Below are 22541 nucleotides of genomic sequence, written 5' to 3'. Positions count from 1 at the left end.
TACGTCCCACATTACGTCCCACGGCACATGGAAAGTCCGTTTTCGTTAAACTATAGGCTGCGGCGAGCTCGCAGCGTGGTCGGCGTGGTCTGTGAGAAGTGACAAGCCTTTCCGCACTCGCAACAGGGCATAAAAAAGTGCGAATCGACGCAAAACTCTGCCTAGAAACGTGCTTCGCCACAGCTGACCCAGATGTCGTTTCCCGCACCGCCACCAGGCGCCGCTACTATACCTCAAGCTCCAGCGCAAAACGCCCATAAGCTGGTACTTCATTCTATGACGCAAACTTCGACGCTCGTCGCAATGGACCCTGACACCGACAGATTGGCTCGCGATGGTGGGCTCAACTTCAGCGATTTGAGCACCGACGAGCGCGACCTGCTGCTGAGGGCTCGCACTGCCGGCGTCGTTGCGTACTACGACGGCGGCCTCGACACCGGCTCTCCGGAGCGGGAAAGCAACGAGGGCTTCCCACGACATCACATGGACTTGGCATTCTCGCTGCTTGTTCCAAATGAAAGTTTCGCGAGCCAGCAGAACCCTCACAGCACGACGCGATAACGAAAGTACTGAAACTCCAAAGCGTGCGCGGCGCAGAGTCGTGCGCGCAGAGTCGAGCGAAAACGAAACCTTTCGACCACCCATACTACTGAAGGGTAACGTCAAAATCTTAGTTTTTGTTAGAATCGAGTAGACGTAGACAAGTAGCATTTTCTTCCGTCTTATAATCGAATGAAATGATATTTTAAATACGAGTAGTTGAGTATTAGTAACACAAATTACGGGGAGACCTTTCGTCATCGGTTTAGTACCGGAATGTCGCTGGGGGGTCTCAAGTCGTGTCATGCATTTACCTCAATTTCTCGGTTACTAAAGCTCTGTTCGCGATTATATTGACGCCTTAGACGTTCTAGAACATTGCTCTACCACTTTAACTTGACTTTCTGGTAACCTTTAGTGTCCCTTTAAGTGGGTACGGTTTAACGAGGTTTTACTGTAGCCGCGAGAAAAAAAACTTACTAACTGGGAAAAGGTATGATCCGAACTAACTAAAAAAATTCGACAGACTCAAATATTGTTAACATCTACATAAGATGTGTCACGCAAATCGTTGCGGCGTGAGACGCCGACGTGAGTCGAGATGTTGGTGCTCCGGAGGCCCAAGATGCGTGTTGTTGTTTTCCAGTTGCGTGGTGTTTTAAGAGGGCGATGGGAAACTGAAACAATATTGAGCTGGTGGGCGATGCTGGTTGCTGCCGAAGCGAAACATGATGTCGACATGCAGTATGTGCAGTATGGCATACCAATGGTACTATGCACCACACTCTGTAAGACAGATAGGTGAAGATGCTTATCGCAATAGGTTTGGCGGCAGTAGCTGTGATTGCGGATTGCAACGACTCAGGCGGAGATTTGCTGGTACCGGAATAAGAAACTGCGCGCCACTGTTTTCACATAAGACGGGCAGCTATATACAGTGCTTTATTGCACGCGCCTCGCACCTTTTCTTTTTCACATGCCACCCAGTCTGCAACAGGGAATGGTGGCATGTTTAGGTTATCGCCTATTAAATGTGTGTGCTACACTTCTGACAACACCACGCACTGTGAAACAGATAGGCAAAGGTGCTTATCATAATACGATTGGCGGTGATAGCTGTGAATGCTGCGTGCGATAAAACTGTGTGCGCACCGGCGTTTTCGTGTGAGATGGCTGGGTGAATATTACGGTGAAGCTGTCGTGGCAGGCAAGTGTACACTGTTCTGGATAACGTATGCCTCGCGCTTTTTCTTGTTTACACGGTATCTAGCGGCCAGGAAACGTGCCATACGATCGCAGTTTGATGACATACTAATTGTTAGTGCTAAAAAATTGTTTTTCAGGAATGTATGAACCAGTAAAGAAAAAAAATTAGCATAGCTCTATTGGGTCATTTTTCGTGTTCTTAATTGCAAACGTTGAGCCGTGAAAACATACGTAACGGGAACGTATCAACAAGGTTCTACTGTACTTTAGATGCCATCATGCAGTGCCGGGTGACAACATGCCAAAGGTAACATCCGGTATACATTTCATGTTGCATCTTCTTGCTACCTTGGGATGAGGATGGAAAAGTTATTTTATTTGTTATTGCCCCTCATGCTGAGTCTAGTGCTTGTTGCAGGGAATGATACCTCTGGTGCCACCTGGTGGCAGTTGCAAGCACTAAGTGTGGCCTTTGTTGTGATTTGCTCTGCCACATTCATCCTGTGTGCCATCGCATGCCACGCTTATTGACACAGTATGGTGGCTAATATGCTTCATCGTAAAAATACCATGCAGGCTTCTTGTGGGATTTCGTTCATAAATGCTTATCATAACTAGCCACCAAATGTCTTTAGAAATCACTGAAATGGAAACCATGAGTGAATGAACTTATCATCTGAAAGCATGACCTCCGTTCTACAATCTACAACAGTAAGATGTGCCTATGTGGCTTTCTGCTGAACCTTATTCAGTAGCTTTGTCATCGTGGCATGTTCATTTTTTTGGCACTTTAAGACAAGTTCATTATGGGAGCAAGTTAGTGAAGTTTCATGTTGGAAAAACTATGCCAGAAGAAAGATGTTGGTACAAGTGGAACAGTCGCATGAGACAAGTTCTTTTGCTTTGTGCCTCTCGTGCTCTTGACCACGCTCTTTTTCAGGACAGTTTTTCTAACCGAAAACAGATTAGGACAGATACCTTCTTGCCTCCTTCTTATATCCTGTGTCTTGCACTGGTGGTAATTTTTCATGCACCATGGACTGTATGGCCCAAGTTAACACTTTATTGCAAGTGTAGAAGTGTAGCCCGGTCCCAGTGTCTGAGGCATAGGTCAGCAGAATTAACTGATACTCGCCCATACTCGCTTACACTCGTGTGCAATCACACTCATTGGCACTCACTCGCATTCATAGTCGCTCCCATTAATACTACAGGGTTTTAATTCATGCCTGTGTATCGGCTACAGCCACAAAGCTGAGGAGATAAGCACTGCGCAAATGTATACACTGACCCTCCGGGTCAACTATAAGAGCAGCCTGCATGCCGCATGCCGGTGGTATGCTGAAGGCAAACAAAGCATGGGCTGTTCTAGCTGTTCTGTTGTACAGAACATCTAGAACAGCTAGTTCTGTTGATTTTTATATTTCAACATTGGGCTCGGTGAACGCTTTGGCATAGTGGGTAGCAGCAGGGCCACACCATCTACAAAGCTCATCAGCACCTGCTCATGCTCTACTTATGTTGAACCAAAATCACCATCACTGACAATTGTTTGTGCTCACGTTAAGCGGCACTCACTCCCATTCAACATGCACTGTTCGTTGCTAACTGATGCTCTACCTTGTGCCTGTGAAGCGAGTGTGGAGTGATCGTGCCGACGTATGATCGGAGAAATGTGCTGTGCCACCACCCAGGACGAGGACATGGCTGTGCGGTGTATCGGGGAAGGTGACCGAGAAGTATTTGCCTTTGCGCTCGGACCGTGGGACGAGGAGGAAAAGGAGGGGAAGGAAGAGAAGGAGGGTACCAAGAAAGAGGAGGAAGATTGCCTTCCACCGGTCGCTTCTGCGAGGGCGTGGCACTCCTGTGCTATCTGCCTCGAGGACATGGCCGATGATCACCTGCACATGCACCCCTCCTGCAGATGCCTCCTGTGCCGCAACTGCCTCGAGGTAGGTGGCTCGTTGCAATAGGGCCAGGCAAGGTGGGGATGGGCACAGTGCCTACCGGTACTGTTGAGAAAAGAAACAGCAGGATGCAAAGGTGTAAGAGAAGGGTCTCATTTGCATTAACGTAAAGTGATTTTTTAAAATAGTCAACCTAAAGACATGTCTCGTGCTGCCATTGCAGCTGCGCCAAACATTATAACACCGAGATGTTGTTTCAACACACCAAACCTGACCGTCATGTGTTTGAACTATAAAGTAAAAAAAATATGAAAACCTGTGCTGTATTCCTTTAAGGGGGGATGTGGCCCTTGAAAACCGAAAAATCGCGAAAAAGTAGATTTTTGAAAAACGATATTTTTGGGTTGTATGTCTCATAAACTACCTGTTCTGTAATTATCAGCACCTAATTCAACCGTAAAGTAACAAAAAAACGCTACTTTTGAGGCCACCGTGGCCCACAAGACACTTGCAAATGCCGAAATGAAGTCAACCTTCGCGCGCGCGCCGTTCCCGGCCCATGCGGCCTGCCCGCACCATCTTGATGTCGTTTTGACCGTGGATTCTTTGTCTCTATTTTGCCGCCTTGCAAAATGGCATCGTCGGCGTGGTTGAGGCGCTATTAGTGTTTTCCCGCAATGTGATGCGGAGCGCTGATTGGCCGGAGCAGCGCGTTCAAATCCCGCGGGCCAAAGTGCGCCTGCCATTAGCTGCTGCGCGGGCGGCGGCGGGTGCTCCCTTTGATGCCGCGCTCGCGTCGTTGTAGCCCTTTGCTTCGTCCGCCTCAGCATGAGCTTGCGAGCTGCTCATCGCCTTGCGCTATCTTTTATATTATTTGCTCAGCTTTTTTTTTTTTTTTTTTTCGCTAGTTCTTCGCTGCACGCGATGCCGGCAAAGCCCAAGACAGTGCAGATGTTCGGTGCACGGGAGCGCGATATGCGTCTTGTACAAGCATCGAACTTCTGATCTTCCGCAGCGAGTGCCGACTGCGTAGACGCTATTCAGCAGCGGAACTGTGCTTTCGACTGTCGCCAGTCGAAAATCCGACACACAGAGTGTGCCTGGAGCCGCGAGAGTTAATTAAAAGCTCCGCAGGAGCTTTCTAATAAAAAAAAAAAAACGTGTTCAACTTTAAGGCCTGTTTTTTCGGAATTGATTTTTTCGCTAGTAGTGGTGCAGGGGAAGGCGGTATCTCAAGAACCGCTCTTCAGATTTGCATGCCGTTTTTTTTATTCTGTTCCTGAATGACTTTGCCAAGGCGTGTAAGGCTTCTTATTTTGAAAGCTGGTGCAGTTAATTTATAATAAGCAATTAATTTTTAATGAATGTGGTCATTACTGGCTACATCAAATTCAAAGTTGTCTTAAAAATTCTTGGAGGGGAAATTAAAAAAAAAAGGGCTTTTTAGCCCCCTGGGATATCTATCAAGGGATCATCACAGTGAATTTCAGCTTCCTACGATGTCCTGGCATTTCTGCAGGCTCTTCCTCAGGCATACACATGCATTACCTAGTTAGACCTCAATAACTCTGGAACTAATAAACATATCTTTATGAAACTTTGCAGTTCCTCATAGTTTGGTGGTGTGAACATACCCTGAAAGTTTTATCTGGATATCTCAAAAAATAAAAAAATTCGGTCTTCAGGGTAGCCTCCCCCCTTGAGTGCACTTCCCTACTGACCCATGAAACATAGTGCTGCAACCTGCTGTAATTCAAGCATATGGGAAAGGTTGGCAGTAACCTTATCTGCATCGTGCTGTTTATTTTTAATTTTTTTAAAGTTTTGTGGTGATGCATGTCTCAGTGTCTGGTGTTGTAATTGTAAGAATTTATCTTATTTGTACACCTGCCGTGCAATTTATTCATGGCGGCGTCATGTTTCTGAAAGTGACGAGTGAACATGGCAGGCATGGTGAGAGTAAAGATTTTGGAACAAAACTGTGTGCCCTTTCCTTGCATGTCTCCAAGCTCGCGCTGACAAAAGTGGCGAACGTTGCCGGACACCAGGCACAGTGCCAGTTTTGGCACGAGTCCATGAAAATATCTTCGGCAATGTGGCCACAATAGAGATGATTCTTCTCTTTGAGTAATTATAATAGAACCATTCCAGACCTCATGGGATAGTGCATACGAAAAGAAATGCATTTGTTCCTTATTTGGCGCTGTCGTAATATAGTGCACATCCTTTACAATGTATCCATATACAACATACTTTTGTAAACGATTGGCCATTTCCCTTACTTAGTTTGGTCTCCCCATATTATTCTTGCAACAAATTCTACATTTGGTTGACCTCGCCATAGCAAACCGTCGGCTACAGTAGTAAAAATTTGGGACAAATGTTGTCTAGACAAGGCGTATATGTGCAACATACTTTTTGCTGTGGCGATGCATGCAACTGGCAGTGCACTGCATGAAACTTTTTCCAGTCACTTGTGGACTGTGCAAAATAAACTTTCCTTAAAGGGACCCTGAAATGATTTTGACGATTTTGTACAAACGTACCGAGTCGGTAGGGTAGGTCCTTCTCATCATTAATTGGCGCATCTAAGTGCTCCACATAAAGCGTGTAATTTATTATAAGGTTTGTGGGGTCTCCTCCGTGCTCTCGGGACAAAGGAATGATAACACAGTAGTGCAACCAGTCACAAGGGCATTTATTGCACCTTTCATAGATCAATGCCTGCTAGCCGAGTTGCTATCCACAAAACATGCCGATGGGTGCGTGACAAATCTAGGAAGTCCGACTCACCGCGACCGGATAGCGAGCGAATATGTTCGCCCCATGCTGGATCCCAACGCCTGGTCGTTCGTGTGTACGGTCATGCGAATGGTGGCGCGTTCGAAGGCGGCCACGCGAAGCGGTCTTGTAGAAGCATGGGTCGGCGCGCACGCGGGACGTCCCCGCTGTTCCCCGACCCGCCGGGAAGGAGCCAGCCTGTTCTCTCCTGCGCCCCCAAGTAACCCTGCCGTGAGGCGGCGTTAGCAGCGCAACACTCGCGCCATCTCTCGCACTGCGCCCCAACCACATCCACCACCGCGGGCATCATGCAGGCCACGCGGCGAAGCCGGAATACAGGAGACGCGCTATGCGGGAAAAACATCAGGGGACGCACGAGAGTCGTGCATCCCCACAGGTTTTAAAAAATGTACATCGCGGCCGATCACAGCACATCGCTCGGCTGAACTTTAAGCCGCCCCTACCCATTTTGTCACTTGCCCCAATGACGTTAGTAGGTCGAGCTTTCCGATTGGCTGACTTGGGTGCGTCATGGACAATTTTTTCAACTCGTCTATGCTAAAGTTCCTTCATCAGCTTGAGTTCATGCCTCCAGCCATCCGTCGAAACGCCCAGCTCGCCTGTGGTTCCCAGGATACCAGACACGTTCGGCGCTGTGACAGAATGCTCGCAACGCACGTTGCTTCGATAGCTCTCGCTTGGGGTCGACTGCCAAGCAGCTGGTGGAGAGTTTGGAGAGGCTTTGCGCGTTTGCTCTTAGAAAAGTTGAAGTGGACGACACGATAGGCCATCGTGACGCAGAGCCAGTGAAGGCGGAGCTTAGCCCTGATCAATCGGCGAACGAGTTGAGAAAATGCATGGCTATGGATGAGGGTTACTTGTAATCGTCCATAGCTCTCTTGATATGAGATGCCTCACACAATTTGCAATGTGAATGATTAATTTTAGCTGTGCCCTACGCATCTACAAAATTTGTCCGAACCGTTTCAGGGGTCCTTTAAGGCAGGGCTTCTCGAGCATGTTGGTCCCACGGAAACCTGCCAAGCTCTGCGAAGCACCAAGGAACCCCCTCCCCCTCCATAACAGAGAGGTTAGGTGTAGCATGCAACACATTTGGGGCTAGTGGTGGTGTTGAGCAAGCTACTTTGATTGCAACGTGCAGCGTGCAACCCACATGGTCCAAGCTGGGTGCAGTTGTTACGAGCCAAGACAAGACAGCATCGCAACCAAGGCATGCCAAGAAAGAATGACAGTTTTCAGGTCTTATCACACTTATAACATTTAATCACAAAAGGTCTTAGAATTAGTGCCGACTGTACTTTGAGTACAGTAAAACGTCGTTAATTTGAATTTTACCGGACCGAGAAAGATGTCCGAATTAACCGAATGCCAAATTACCGAGGATATCAAGAAAACAATAAACAATGCTTACTACATCAACGCGCTTTAATTTGCCAAATGAATAAGAAAATCCTGTTTTTATTTTGCACTCGAGCAGTGCGGAAACTGCAATTCTCGTCACCTCATGACTGATTAGCGCTTGAACCGGCGAAGGCCTCGCAACTTCCTTTGCGGTTGCGTCTTTGTCTGAGACATGCTTTTCAATACCGCGCGCACATCTTCATTATTTTTTTTTCCAGTGCACTCATTGCCAACAAATCATCCGTCCATCGCGATGTAGACAGTGCTCTTCATCTGCACCGAGTCAAAGTGAAACTACTGTTTGCCACGCTATCAACGTGATCCTGGACGGCGATCTTGCAGTTCTGAAGGCACGCGGATGTTGCATGCGCCAAGTCAAAATGAAACTGCCCTTTGTTTTGCAACAAATGCGCACAAAACTGCGCTCGCTATCGATGAAATCAAGGGATGGCGAGTACGCACTTTTGAAGGCACGAGACCGATGCTCGCACCGACCTTCTCATTTTCGCATTCCATTAGGATGTGCTGAGTGGGCTCCAAATTTTTACTGCATCATACACATGGCTCATCTGTTTCTGAATATTTGCTTCGGTTTGTTTCTGTCTTTAGGCAACTGGCTCGAGCCTCAAATAGCAAGGCACTGCCCTTTGTGTTATCCCACAAATTTCCCCTTCCAATTCCTTTATTAGCGCTGGCACCATTACTCCTTTCCAGATTCTAAGCACCACCTCATACTTATTGTGGCCCTACAGTGCTGTGTGTTTCATTATTGCAGCATTCTGCTCCCACTTTACTTTCAAATTTTCTTCATGGGTGTTTGAGTAAGCCTTTCCTTCAGTTTATTTATACGTCAATGTATTAATATTGCTTGACTATGGGTATGACTCGTTTGATTGGCACCCCTTAATTACTCATCTCTTTATTAAAGATCATAATTCCTGATTTCTCTATGCTAAACTTGAGGCCTAGATTTGTCGCCTGCGTTGCCACAAATATTTGCAAGTACCCATAATGCTCTTTTTTATTGTGCGCTAGTAGGCACTACGTCGTCCACGTACATCAGTCCGGGGAGCTTCTGTTGCACCATTTGTTTGTTACGCATGTAGAACAAATCAAACCCTAATTTGCTGTTTTCCAGTCGTGTGTCTATGCCCTTAACATAAAGCGTGAACAACAATGGAGACAGAGGACATCCTTGCTTCAGTCCTTCGGGAATTCTCACCACTTCATTACCTTTGTGGCCTTCCCATGCAACTTGTCCTCAGTTGTCTCTATACAGGGCGTCCAACGTAACTTGAGCCAAACATTAAAAATATGCAAATGCCATGTAGCTGGACACAGAACCAAGGTAGTGTTGTTTGCTGTCACTTGGAGATACTCAGATTATCTTCTTAATTCTGTCTGATTAGATAATTAGCTTAATTATTTAACTGATACATTATAATTAGACGAAAAGTGTGAATGAGAAAATTGTAGGGCAACATGAAGAACTCCCGATACAGCTTTCTGTTGCTCAATACGTGCTACACAAAAGTGTTTTATCCAAGTATGAAAGAAACCCGCAAACACACGCAAAATTGCGGCGCAACTGGTTGCTCGAGGCACTTTGCGTGTATTTGCTTGCAGTTTCAACAATTTCAACCACAGTTAATTTCCCAAATGCCTTCGTTGGCTTCGTTGTCTGTTGGCTTTATGTCAGAGTTCGCACAGCTCCTTGAAATCCTTGAATATCCTTGATATTGACATTATAAGTTCAAGGGCCCTTGAAACTACTTGAATACCTGTGAGCTCCTTGTAATCCTTCAAAATCCTGTGGGATTTGTTCTGCTAGAGAAAATTAACGATGTACCTCCGCAAGCCACGCTGATATTAAAGGCCCTGTCACTTACGAATGCCCATGAAAACAAGGTGTGTTGACTAAAGGGCAGCATCAGGAAGTTGCGGTTTTAAATCCTGCAGCCCCTACGTCGTCTGGCAACTAATATGCATTAGAAATTTAATCCAATCCAATGCAAGGCATATCGCTCGGTCGGTTGGCATATAGTGCCTAGACTATACTCTAATGTGCTGTCCACCGAGCGTCTCTAACGCGGGACCGTGGCACGGGTAGTGATGCCTGCCGCTGCAGGCCGCCAGACGGCGATGCCTGTCGGCACCATGCTAAACTGTGCGGCATTCGACTCGCGTTCGTTTGTGATGCATTGATTGTACTCGTCGATTGTAATGCATAATTCATTTCGCGCCTTGCTGCTGCTTTCGTTGCAGTCTTTTCTTCTTCTGAGTGGGTGTTTCGCGTCATATGTGTGCGCTCGTCCTGTCTAAAGAAACTTTAAATAGGTCGCAAAAGCGCGATTTCCCAGACAGAGACGCGCAAAGAAACGGCTCGTCTCATTACCCAGCGCATCTGCAGACCCTGAATGTATCGTGGATTGGGACAAGAACGTAAAAGAGGCAGAACGCCGGGCAAAACAGGATGAACTGCGAAACTATGAAAGAGACCATGAACGCCTTGATGTTCTCTTCATGTGCCCTTAGAAGCATGACCCGGCGTTCTCGATGTTATGGGAAGTACTGAAGGTCCTTCTCTTGCTTAGGCATGGGCAAGCTTCAGTAGAAAGAGGTTTCAGTGTAAACGAGCAGATCGCAGTTGAAAATATGGCAGAGTTCTCCTATATCTCACTACGAGTCATCTGTGAGGCCGTGAAAACCCACGGTGGGCTGCTTAACGTTCTACTGTTGAAAGAACTGAAGTCATCAGTGCTCCAAGCCATGCATAGGTATGCGTTACGCATGGACGAACAGAAGAAGCAAGCTGTAGCACAGCAGGTAACCTTGAAGAGGAAAGAACTCAAGCTGGAGCTACAGAGCATGCAAGAGAAGAAGACAGAGTTCCAAAAGCTCTGAAGTGCTTGCAAGAGTCAATGGATCGCTTTTCGGAAGACGCCAAAGCAAAAAATGACCTGACTTGTCTTGTCAAGGCCAACAGTTTCCGTCGAGCAGCCAAAGAAAAAGAAACAGAAATAACAGCTCTTGAGAGAGAAATTAATGCAGAGAAATTAATGCGAAAATAGGGCTCCTTTACTAAGTCATGTGAGGAAATAAAATTACGCTAACACTGCTTGAATTCTGCCTTTTTGCATCCTTGAACCCTGTACGAATCCTTTTCCGAACCCTGTACGAACCCTGTTATATGGTCATGGTTAACAAATCGAGCCTCTCGGTTCCCCTTCTCTTAGAATCAAAGTTGTAGGATAAAACTGAACGAATTTTGTAAAGACATGGTTGTATCTACTAAGAAAAATGTGTAACAAAGATTATGGGATATACAAAATGTATTGCGGTCTAATAGGCACTATCTCAAAAAAACAAAATCTAAATTTTTAATTGAACAGGTATTCCACTACGTACAAAAATTAAAGTGCAAACAGTATAGTTTGGCGTGCCAGGCTGCAGCTGCTGATGTTCTGGGCTGGCTTGCGTCGTCGTCACTCTCAGAGTCATAGTCCGACGAAAAGGCAGCATCCTCAGACTCGCTGCTGCTCGATCAAAATCAGCCGCAGACGCAGTGAAATTGCGAGATATTTCTAAGTGTGTGGAATCGCGAGATATTTCGAAGCGCGCATGCTGCTCCCGGAGGCGGCCATTCATGCTTTCTACATTGACAATCGCGAAACTTTGGAGTACGTTGACAAATTCATGCCTTGTGGGGAAAAAGCGAACTGCTTAGAAAACAAAAATGTAGTTCTCCCCCTTCACTTCCTATGGCGCAGACTGTCTGCAAACGGCGCGGAAGGTCACGAAAGTGGCTTTTCAAACCATTGATAGTAGGCGGCCATTTTCGCTTTCTACTTTGACGATCACAAAACTTAGGAGCGCATTAAAAAATCACTGCGTGGTGGCAAAAAGGTAACTGCTTAGAAAACAAAAGTATATGCCATGTGCAAAACGCCGACAATGCCGCCTGTTGCCAAGGCTGCGAAGCGTGAGCAGGCTCAGGCGAGCACTGTTTCCGTAAGGGCTGATAAGCGTGCTGTCCTGCTTGCATTGTTGATGGTGATTTAACGCGTCTGTCAGCCTTCAGCAATGTCTTGAAACAACTGTTGCGTAGTTGGGTGTTTTAAGGGGGGACGTGGCAATGAAAACTTTTTTTTATTTAGGGGAATAAATTGGTGAAATTTGGCATGCATGTGCGATTTGTTATGCTGATATCATAATTGAAATTAATTTTGTGCTACATATTATAGTTTTCGAGTTACAACAATTGACAGCCTCTAATGGTCATCCCCAAATTAATTAATTAATTACACATGAGTTTGCCAAGATTTTCACACCCGCATGTTCACAAAGGCCCATTCTGTGCAATAAAGCTATTGATTTATTTTTAAAATGCCAAAGTGAGCATAAAAATATATTTTTAGCTTTCCTATGCATATTGTCTTACTAACGACTTTTGCTAAAAAACCACTATAAATATTTTATGAGGTGCAGGTAAAAATAGAAAGGTTTATTGCACTCATCAATGTTTCAGGATTAAGTGCAAAAAAACCGAATGATTTTGTCTTCATTCATTGTGAAATGGCACTGGGATGACTGAAAGCAACTGCACAAGGAATGAAAGCTGAGAGAACGAAGCTCAAAGTTTCATTTATTGTAAACATTTAAATCTTTATTTTGAGCACCTAAAACCCGGCTGGGATGTAGTCCTTTGCCTGTGAAGACACACTTTCTTTACATTTTGATGTTTTTGCATTCTTGCAGCAGTTTTGTGCACCTTAGTTGCCTTTTTGATAATCGTGCATCCATCCGTCATGCAGAGGCAGGTGACACTGCATTCAAAACTTCCGCTCTTTTCTCTCGTAGTGCAACCTCTTTATTAGTGAGAGTTGGAGCTGAAATCCGCAGTTGAATATTTGACGCGAAAACTTGTGCTCCACCAATGTCGCGTTGCCATCCACGACCACATGCGCATGTAACGTCACCATCCCTCGCGGTCGTGCCTTCACCATCGCTCGTGGTTTCACCTTCACCATAGCCCACAGTTGCGTAGGTGTTCTGTGGTCGCGTCATCAGCAGCGCATGCGAGCGTGCTTTCCCAGTCACCCATGTGTGCCGGTCGTGCCTCGTCAACAAGCTCAGCGGCATTCGCTTTTATGAGTAGTTTTCTCCCTCCTTACCATGCCTTTCGTGGTCTTCTGTACACATGGGCCATTCGGAACTTCATTCCTTTGGGGCTCATCACAGAAAATGTGTGCAAGCTGCCACGATCATCAATCTTGTTGCTCGGAACGTGCAGCTCGCTGCTGCGCAAGTGTGCGCGCGAGAGGTTCATTAGGACTTCAAATCTACAACAGCCAATAGGAGCGTGCCCTGTTCACGTGACTGCGATGCCCAGTCCAATGCCGTGTTTGCCTTTTTTTCACTTGCGTTTGCTAGTTTATTTTTCGGTAGAGAAATGCGTCGCTCCGGCTATCTTTAGCTCCGATCTCTCCTCTTTATGACGATACCAAGATGGCGGTGCTGTGTCATCCGATAGCTGAGCAGCATATTTACAGTTACTAGTAGGTACAGCAGGGCGAGGCACTTGTGGAGATGACGAATGTCTGCGCGAGTAAGAGCGGGTGCGAGAGAGGTAATGTGGGGACTTTTGCTTCTTGAATATACGACTCTGCCTAGACACTACGGAGGAGATTCTCAGCGTGTGTCGTATGTGTTTGTCCCTAGGCGTGCTGGCAGAAGTCGCGGGGCATGGTAGTGCTGAACTTAGCATCGCAAGTTGGCGGCTGGACGTAATTATACTTATTCAATCGTGTTTTTTACTAATTAAAACAGCGTGTCATCGCTTCGCGTTATTGGTGGGGCCTCTAGCACATCAAAGCGGCAACGGGGACATGAAAGCTAGAGCCCGGATTAGTCTGTGGGTTGGGACCATGGGGGCTGAAGCGTGCCAAGGAGTGTTTACATAAAAAACAGGCTGTCCGCGATTAGCCCCGAGAACGACCTAGAGGGGCGCTGCGAGCGCCGCTCGTGTGACGTCAGGGCACGGACTTGCGGCTGTCGTCTGCTGCAGTTCGGGCAGTGTCCAGACCCCTTCTGCAGTGTTTCCGTTTGTTCGCTCTTGTTCCCAATGCTTGTATACTTATGACAGGCCTCTGAAATATATATTTTACGATGTCTTCATTCGCGAAAATGTAGTCAAGGAGCTTATTTCCTAGATGACAATACATTTCACGAAGGCAACGCTATAGTGCAACTCGAGGGAGCTCAGACCAGCCCATTACGGGTTTTTCATGCGCGGATCTACACTTTCCAGTGATAGCTCACGTGAATAATAAAAGCATAGACGCAAAAGCACAGCACATAAGAATCTAGTTAAGATTCCATACCCACCATGGTGCACTATGCGTGTCACAATTAAAAGCTGACTATATATGACTTCTACAACATTTATCTTGATTTTAACCAGCTGAAACATGTTTGCTCACGACGAATAGTTCACGGTATAATATTGAATTTGTCTATTTCTTCACAGAAACCCTCGGCTGTAACACGAGGACTTAACTACCACTGCAGTTTAGACTTGGCCAGCACCACTTCCGTTTTTAACTGGTTCCCAAAATTAGGCTGTTCCTCACCGGTTAAACTTAAGTGGCGGTAACTTGAAGCAAAGCTGATTGAGGTTTACAGCTGTTTGCAGTGCACAGAAAGGACTGTACCAATATTTATTCTCTTTCCGTGCTACACGTTCAGCTCACTTGAGCAATTTACTGGTGTTTCTTGCTTGAGAAACAGACATGATGAATCTGTTTGGAGAACTGACACAGGCTGCTCCGGTCAAATATTTGAGTGAACTATGCCTTTTGGGCCGGTTCGCTGCAGCCAGCAAGAAGCCGAAGGCCCATTCATTAGTAGTGTTGCACACATTGAAGGTATCATTGTTCCCCAGTGGAGGTCAAGTGTTCATGTGAGACCTGTGGTGTCTCCTTTAAGAGGCGGGTATGCGAGGTTTTGTTTTATGCACTGACAAAGGAAATAGTTCTCAATCTGTGTAATTAAACAACGCCGGATCGAGACATGTTGAGGCAGAATGTGTTTGCATTTTCCATTTCAATGCAGGCTAAGCTGCGCTGTAGTGCCTCGAGTATGCGATGGGCATTGTAATTAGAGCTGTAAAGAGCTACTTCGTGGTTTCAGTTCGAAGTTGTAGTTAACTGCTGGGTTTCGAAAAAAAAATGCGCGCCTCGCCCTAACGACAGTCAGTTGCTTCCGTTGCAGGAGGGGTGTGCCATATCGTCGATGAAAGCTACTGAGGGTCACTATGACACATTTTATCGCTTGCATATGATTGCTTCTCGATAATAAACAATAAATTTTCTTTCATGTGATTGCCGTTATGGTATTCGGGAAGGATATATGCACTATACACAATGCGCCGTCGTGTTAACAGCCAATGCGTTTCTGGGTGCCTATTTCAGAGAACGGTGAAAGTAGTACGAAACCTTTTCATACAAAATGCGCGCCTATCTCTTCCATTTAGGCCTTGATATAGTTTACACATTGGATTAAAACAATGCACCAGAGTGATAAGAATTATGATGAAAGCTTCGCTGGGCATTGTCCTTCTAACACGGATTTATAATGTTGACACCAAATATCAAGGTATTTCTTCCATATAAAATGCTGTCTCTCATACTTAAGTAATAAGGGAATGTTAAGTGTTTAGAGGAGCATCATAAATAACTTCGCGTGTTGAACTTGCAGACATTATTTTTAAGCAAAATTTATGAACAGACAGGGTGCATATATGCATTGCTAGACCAATAGACCCCTTCAGCGCTACATTGCTTGCGATATGCAAGTCGCGACTTCTCATGACTCACGCGGTTTCAAAGAAAAAACCGCGTTCCACGCATGGCAACAGAAATAATCTGAAATAACCTTCTGTAAGTATGGCTCGAGCCACCCATACCCCAAGCACGCACCAAGAAAACGAGTGCGTGCGCCAGCCGAGCAAGCCGGAGCGAGCGGCGTCCTGGCCGTGACATCACTCGCGAGAGGGCACCACTCCAAATTCTTGCCTCTAATAGCGGACTGCCGATCTTATACTCCCCTGGCACATGTAGGGCCGCCCTGCTTCCAGCTTTGATCACCCCGCTACCCCTTGCGTGCCCTGGAGATCCTGCGCCGCCTGCTTTACTATAACCTCGGGTGCTCTCGTGAGGCCTCCATTGGCCGGTTACATGTGCCCTCCTGGAGCAGTGCTTGCAAAAAACACAACTCTATTGTCGCGGAGCAAACAACGTGGCAAAACATACATATCTGCGCATATGAGCTGCATTGTTCCAGCCTGAGGCCAGTCAATATGAGTGGCCGAGTCACTTATACAACGACAACTGGGATCCAGATGCATATATTACAGGCTGTTATTACTGATTCTCATTTTTCTTTAACTTCATGCTTCCAGTTTACGTGTGCCATAAAGTATCATTAGAGAAAACTGCGCTCGGCATGAGTGCTCACTTAGAGGCCGTGTAATTCTCTTGCGAAAACATGGATGCCATCACTGACACCGTCGGTAACTGAGCAAGGAGGTTGTTTACGCTGCTGTACTGAATGCATTGTCTCTTGTTTCTCATTTGGCTCAGAGGTAAACAGTTCTTCTCTGGAATCAAAAAAAAAAAATGTCAGCTTAACAGTACGTTCAGACATACCCACCTACGTAGTGAATGCGACCGGCAGCCTTCAGGAATGGTGACCTACATACACATGGCACAGCGCTGTGTTGCCGCTTGTTGCTTATTGTGGACGCGCCATGCAAAGCGAGCAGTAGCTGATATCTGATCGCTATATTGCCACAGCTGAACTCTAGTAGTAGTTTCCGTCGTTGTAACTGCTCATTGGTGCACGAACTCCATGGGCCAGGCCTAACCCAACCTTCGCTATATAAACAGGATCAACATTCGGTCATGCTTCATGTGCATGGCTTGACAGGACTGAAGCTTGGGCATTTCAACTTCAAAGGCATGTTTAGACTCAAGTCACTACGGTTATCGCGTTGTTGGTTCGACGGCTGATCGCGTAAGGTTCGGTCAGGCGATCGTGGTTCGCAGGCTGATTTTGTTGATGCCGTCATCAAGAAAGCCTGTCACGCGGCGACAACTCGCGCCCTTCGGTTGTGTCGTTGTTGGCCTATTAGGAGAAAATTATCTCGGCAACACACTGTGGAGAATAGTTGGCGTCAGCATCTGGTCGGTCTCGTATCGACCAAGTGTTGCTGCGCATTAAACGAGTATGGGAATTCAGACGCGCTGCTGCCACCAGCAAGAAAGAGCCGACCCTTCAAGAAAACTTCGTCAGCAACAGGATGTTTGTAAAGTGTCACCCAAGTGTAACGCAGGGGCTCATCAATAAATCTGCTATCAGTGCAAGACGGTAACTACGGGGTTCACGGTGAAGACCTGGCGAAGCACTGGCCGCTTTCTGTTTTACAGTGGCACATTTTCTTTCTTTTTTTTTTTTTCAGGGGAATTTCCCTCGATATCAGGCTGCACTGCCACCTGCGCATCCTTTTCAAAACGTTTTGCGACTTAATCTGCTAGGGAAGGGCGCATGCGCCGTCGTGCCATGAAAAAGACGGATTGTTAGAACACAGCCAGGCGATCCGCGGTGCGATGGGGCCTTCCGAAGCTCGATTTTTTTCACAATATTTTATGATAGCACTCTATGAAAGTGCTGTTTTCTCGATTTCTACAACGTATCTTTAATAATATTTCACCATGAGGTGAATAAGGGTCTGTGGATAGCGAAAAAAATAAATAAATCAGAAAATAGAAAATTTTGAAAATTTGACTACTTCAGTTGCTGCATACCCCCTAAAACGTACAAAAACTCACCAGGCATGCACTTAGTTTCCGGTACTGCTTCACGAGCAAGAGCGGCGGCGGCGGTGGATTGTGGCTGTTTGACAGAGAAGATAAGCAATCATGCTTTGTTTACTGTAGTTTTAGAGTGATTTCTGTGTTTTTATTTATTTCTTGATGTCGCTGTGCCTTTAGTGAATGCTTCCAGGTTTGAACTTAGATTAGATTATTAGATTATGGGGACGCTGTAGTAGGGGACTCCAGAAATCTGGGCCACCTGGGGTTTTTTAACGTGCACCTAATTCTAAGTACATGAGTGTTTTCGCATTTCGCCTCCGTTGAAATTCAGCTGCCGTGGCTGGGATTCGATCCCACGGCCTAGTGCTTAGCTGCCCAACACCATATAGCCACTAAGCTACCACTGTGGGTCGTTTAAACTTTTTCGCCTCGTCTACAGTCCAGAAGGTACAATAAACATTAGGTTGTTACTGATGCAACGGGATGGCCCCCTTTGAAAAAAAAGATACGAAAAGGTAAGCCAGAGACTGCGGAGCGAAGCTGTGAAGAGAGAGAGAGAGGAAAGGTAGGAAGGTTAACCAGAGGCGAGTTTCCAGTTTGCTACCCTGCACTGGGCTGGGGGATATAGGGTTTGTAGAGATGACAAAGAGGGAAAGGAGAGTAAAAGTAATAGAGTAAAAAAAAAAAAAGGAAGAAAGAAGAAGCCAGGTAAAAGAAAAGATGTTCCAGTCACAGGCACTCATTCTGGCCGGTTGATCTCAAGAAGCGCAGTAGTGCTTGCATGGCCTTCTGATGCGATGTTAAGTCACGCCGACATTGTAAAATTCTTTCTTCCAACAGAGGCTGGTCGTCCAACTGGTTCAGCACAGTCTCGGCACAGTGCACTGCGGGCACTGGCATAAAACATGACGAATGGTGAACATGGCGAAGTTGTGAAGCGCTCATTGTACTTAGACACTTTGAACAATGGGCTCCGTATTAAAAAGCAGGTGACGGTGCCTTCAAAAAAGCGTTACGCAATCTTCCATGCGTTGCATGGAATTGGCTGTTGCTCTACCTATCGATGGCACTAAAATGCGACCTGCAGCATAGACCGTTTGGTGTACACTCGCCTCAGCTATTTGCATGTTGACTGTGCAACCTGGTTTCTGGGAGCATTAAGACCTTTGACAGGGCATTGAACCTCGTTTTGAATTCCACTTCGTGTTAATGGGAAACGCCTAACTTCGAAGGCCTGATGTCTGCAACTAATGAAGATTCACTTTACCCCAGCTGTGTCATGCATTGTGGTCAATTCTGAAACCTTCATGTTTCTTTTTTTTCTTTTTTTGCTAGTGGTGCTAGCGAGTGCTTGTTCTCTTTTTCTTCTTTTGCATGAAATGGGTCAATATATGTTCATGTTCCTTCACTAGTTTTCTCTGCTTTGAAAATGATTTCGATATAGCAAGTGGTTTACAAGAATTATTTAATGCCATGCTTTGTATTTGCTTTCAAACTGTTAATATTGTGTCAATGTGCTGTTTTAATTAATTGAAAAGCACTGTGTTGGCTATTCAGACTCGACACAACAACAGGCGATGCAGCATACGGTTTAATTGTGTATTTGGGTGTGAGGTTGATACTAGTAAAAATGGTGGTGACACTAAAAGATAGCACAAAATTAAAAGGAATATGCTCTTGACTGACCAGGGAGGCAAATTTTCAGTTATGGCATCTTCTGATATCTCACTTGAGTGCTCCCGTGGAATCATCGAAACAGTCTGCTTGTATAACCATGAACACGTGAAATCCATGCTGTGCAGATAGTGGTAAGACTCAAGCATAAAAACAATCAACCCTTATTATTAGTTCTCCTCCTTCACGTCCAATAGCATAATGTGTCTGTGAGTGGCGTGGAAGGTCTTAAAAGTGCTGTTTTAAACAAACTATAGCAGGCTAACGATGCCTAATGGGTGCAGTAGGGAAAGACTTACCCTTTGTTATGATGAGGAATTTATACAAGATTGCTAGCTCTTGATCTATCTGCTGATTATGTGCCCTTGTTTCTGCTTGTGTTCCTCCAAACAGATCTCATGCAAGCACTATGGCAGTGATTCGTTGATGTGCCCGGTGAGCTACATTTTCTTCATTGACTTTCCGATGCAAATGTTGACCATTGAAGTGTATGCCTGGTGCCAAAAGCTCAAGTCACTTGCATGATTAGAGCAGACAATATGTGTATGCAATGCCATGGCTGTATTTATTTTTACTTATTTAAAAATTTCTTTCAGGCCTCGTACAAGGCATTTGGTAAGGGAGACGTCACAGTGAAATAAAATAAATAAACAAAAATCAAGCAATATCATAGCAACTGAGCACTGCAAAAAGCCAAAAATTCAGAGGACGCTTATGCTTTGCCTCTAAGAGTGGAACGCAATAACATTCAAAGATCCCCGACTGCTTCTCACGCTTTCCGGCAACTGCAGCTTATGCAAACGTGACGTTTTCTTGGAAACGCCGGTGGTTAACGCTATGCACAAAGTCGAGCTTTTTGGTTCTTCTGGAAAAGGGCGTGTTTGTTGGTTTGAGTTCCGGCGTAACGAAATGTTTTCTTGTATACTGTTGAACCCACTTATAATGATACCAGTTTTAACAATATATTGGTTACAGTTGACGACCGATAATTCGGACTCCACGAGGAACGTAAATAAGTTCGAACTATCGAATGTCAGAAAAAAAAGAAGAAAACGAATGTATCTAAAAAAAAAGATCATTTTATTTACGTTTTAACTCTTTCCTTACCGCAGAAAACGGCCGTTTTTGCTATGTGTCTACATATTATTTTTTTTTCTTGGGAAAATTTTGCTGTACAATGGATTGTTATATATGAAAATGTAGCTGATTGTTTTGCCTTTTTAATGTAATAACACACAAAGTAATCACTGCGACATTTTTTTATATTTTATCTCTGAAAGCTGAAGAAAAGTAGGGAAAACATACATGCGAAGACACTAAATTGACACTACACTTCACCACACATAGAAGAAAAAAAAACTGGGATATACCAATGATTGTCCGTGAACTCAAGTACACTTGCTGAAAATCTGAGCACTCTAGGTAAAAAATTATATTTTCTAGCGACCTTTGAACTCAGCGCCCATGACGCATGTGCCAATCGGTGAAACAGTTGCGCGTAGTCGTAAAACAAAGGTGCGTTTCACAGGTGCTGCAAAAAACATTTGTCTTCACTTCTTTCTTGGTTTTCTCATAGCACTGCTTACAGTTCCTTCTATTGTCAACTTTCTCAGGCTTGTGGCGAACCCAGTCGGGTGGCAGATAAGAGATGCTGGCCGGTTGATCATCATCAAGATTCAAAATTTGCTTGATGAGCATCTCTCGGAATGAAAGTTGGTCAAATCGGGCACTCAGACGTAGCTCAGCAATATCGGTGTGCCCTTTCCTAAGCTCTTGAAATAGAATAAAACTATTTACACAAGCAATATCTATGCAGTGGAAAAAGAGTGTTTTCCACCAGTGCACACATTTACGAAGCACTTTGTACGTTCCAATAATCTGGTCAGATTTGTCAACGCCCAGCATACCTGCATTGTACTCATGTACCAACAAGGGCTTTCTTATGGTCCTCTCGCTCCACTTGTTGCCCACTTTTGTACGTCTCTTTGCAGGCACAAGTTCATTGGCTGTATGGATGGTGCTCATAAGACTTACAGCCTTACTGTCCTTCCACTGAAGAAACAAAACGTTTCCTTCCCTCATCCAACGAATGTCTCCACGTTCAGCTTTCTTTTCCAATTTTGAATCTTTCAGATCGCCAGGGAAGCCTCGACGATCTTTTCTCGTTGTTCCACATGCCAGCGTTTTGCACTGAAGAAGGTGTTCGAAAAGGTGCTTCGAAGTATAAAAATTGTCCATGTAAATTTTGTATCCCTGTCCTAAATATTTATCACAAAGCTTACCCACTACATCAAAAGCCAATCCATGTGGTCCCGGTGTCTCCCGCTTGCCCGTGTACACGAAGAACTGTAAGGTGTATCCAGTTTCTGACTCAGCTAAAACCCACAATTTATAGCCCCACTTCGTCACCTTGTCCCGAATATATTGCCTGACTCCCGAGTGTGCTTTGGATTTCACCATCCTTTCATCGACTGAAATGGCTTCCCGTGGCTGAAAAAATCGTGCCGGCGCCTCGTTGATCTCTCGAAGAAGTGGGAGTACCTTCCGCAGTTTGCCAGCTGAAGCAGCACTGTCATCCTCAGGGTCAGAGACATGCAAAAAAGCAAGCAGGGAGAAGAAACGCTTCCTGCTCATGATCTTCCCTGGAAGTAGACCGCCGTAGAGTGTTCCAGTGTTCCAATACAAGTGGAGTCTAGGAAGTTGCACGATGCCCATGTAAATCAATAGCGCAATGAAGCGCAACATCTCAGGGGGTGTGACCTCTAGCCAGGAGCCATCTGGCTGAGCATAGCTTGGTTTCTCAAAAATTTTCATCCACGCATACTTGTTCGTGTGTGCACAGAAAGCGGAAATCATGTCAGCCGTAAAAAACATCATAAACATGTCCAGTGCACCAAGAAACCTCCGCGTCTCACTCCGGCGCGTCACGTCCAGGTGTACGCCAGGTGCGCGATTCGGTGAAAACCTGACTCAGCACAGCGTGTTTGGCAAAATATCGCCTCCGTATGTAGTTGACACCCTAAAAGAAAAACGTAAACAGGTCATTTACAAAGCACGCGCGCATCGTATAACAACAACACTGACATCCGAAACTATGCTTTACTTGCAACGCCAGTTGAAGGTCCGGGCTGTGTAG

General features: G+C 45.5%; 2 protein-coding genes across 5 annotated transcripts in view; one reads left to right on the top strand and one right to left on the bottom strand.

Moving 5' to 3' along the window:
- LOC135909338 (ubiquitin carboxyl-terminal hydrolase 11-like) overlaps nucleotides 1–22541 on the top strand; it is a 227289-nt gene that overhangs the window by 108158 nt on the left and 96590 nt on the right. For all 4 annotated transcript variants that reach the window (XM_065441279.2, XM_065441275.2, XM_065441277.1 and 1 more), the window contains exons 10-11: nucleotides 3441–3698; nucleotides 19799–19840. In XM_065441279.2, the coding sequence (XP_065297351.1) occupies nucleotides 3441–3698; nucleotides 19799–19840 (300 nt within the window). The remainder of the gene's footprint in view (nucleotides 1–3440; nucleotides 3699–19798; nucleotides 19841–22541) is intronic.
- LOC139055018 (piggyBac transposable element-derived protein 4-like) lies at nucleotides 20861–22219 on the bottom strand. Its single transcript, XM_070532722.1, has one exon. The coding sequence runs from the start codon at nucleotides 22217–22219 to the stop codon at nucleotides 20861–20863; it is 1359 nt and encodes a 452-aa protein (XP_070388823.1).

The sequence above is a fragment of the Dermacentor albipictus genome, chromosome 1, assembly GCF_038994185.2.
Source record: "Dermacentor albipictus isolate Rhodes 1998 colony chromosome 1, USDA_Dalb.pri_finalv2, whole genome shotgun sequence".
Lineage (NCBI taxonomy): Eukaryota > Metazoa > Arthropoda > Arachnida > Ixodida > Ixodidae > Dermacentor > Dermacentor albipictus.
Note: the sequence above shows the minus strand (reverse complement) of the source record. Positions and strands in the feature narration are given on the sequence as shown.

What these genes read in the sequence shown, in the direction of transcription:
- LOC139055018 (XM_070532722.1), bottom strand. Translation starts at nt 22,219, where the DNA reads ATGAAAATTTTTGAGAAACCAAGCTATGCTCAGCCAGATGGCTCCTGG.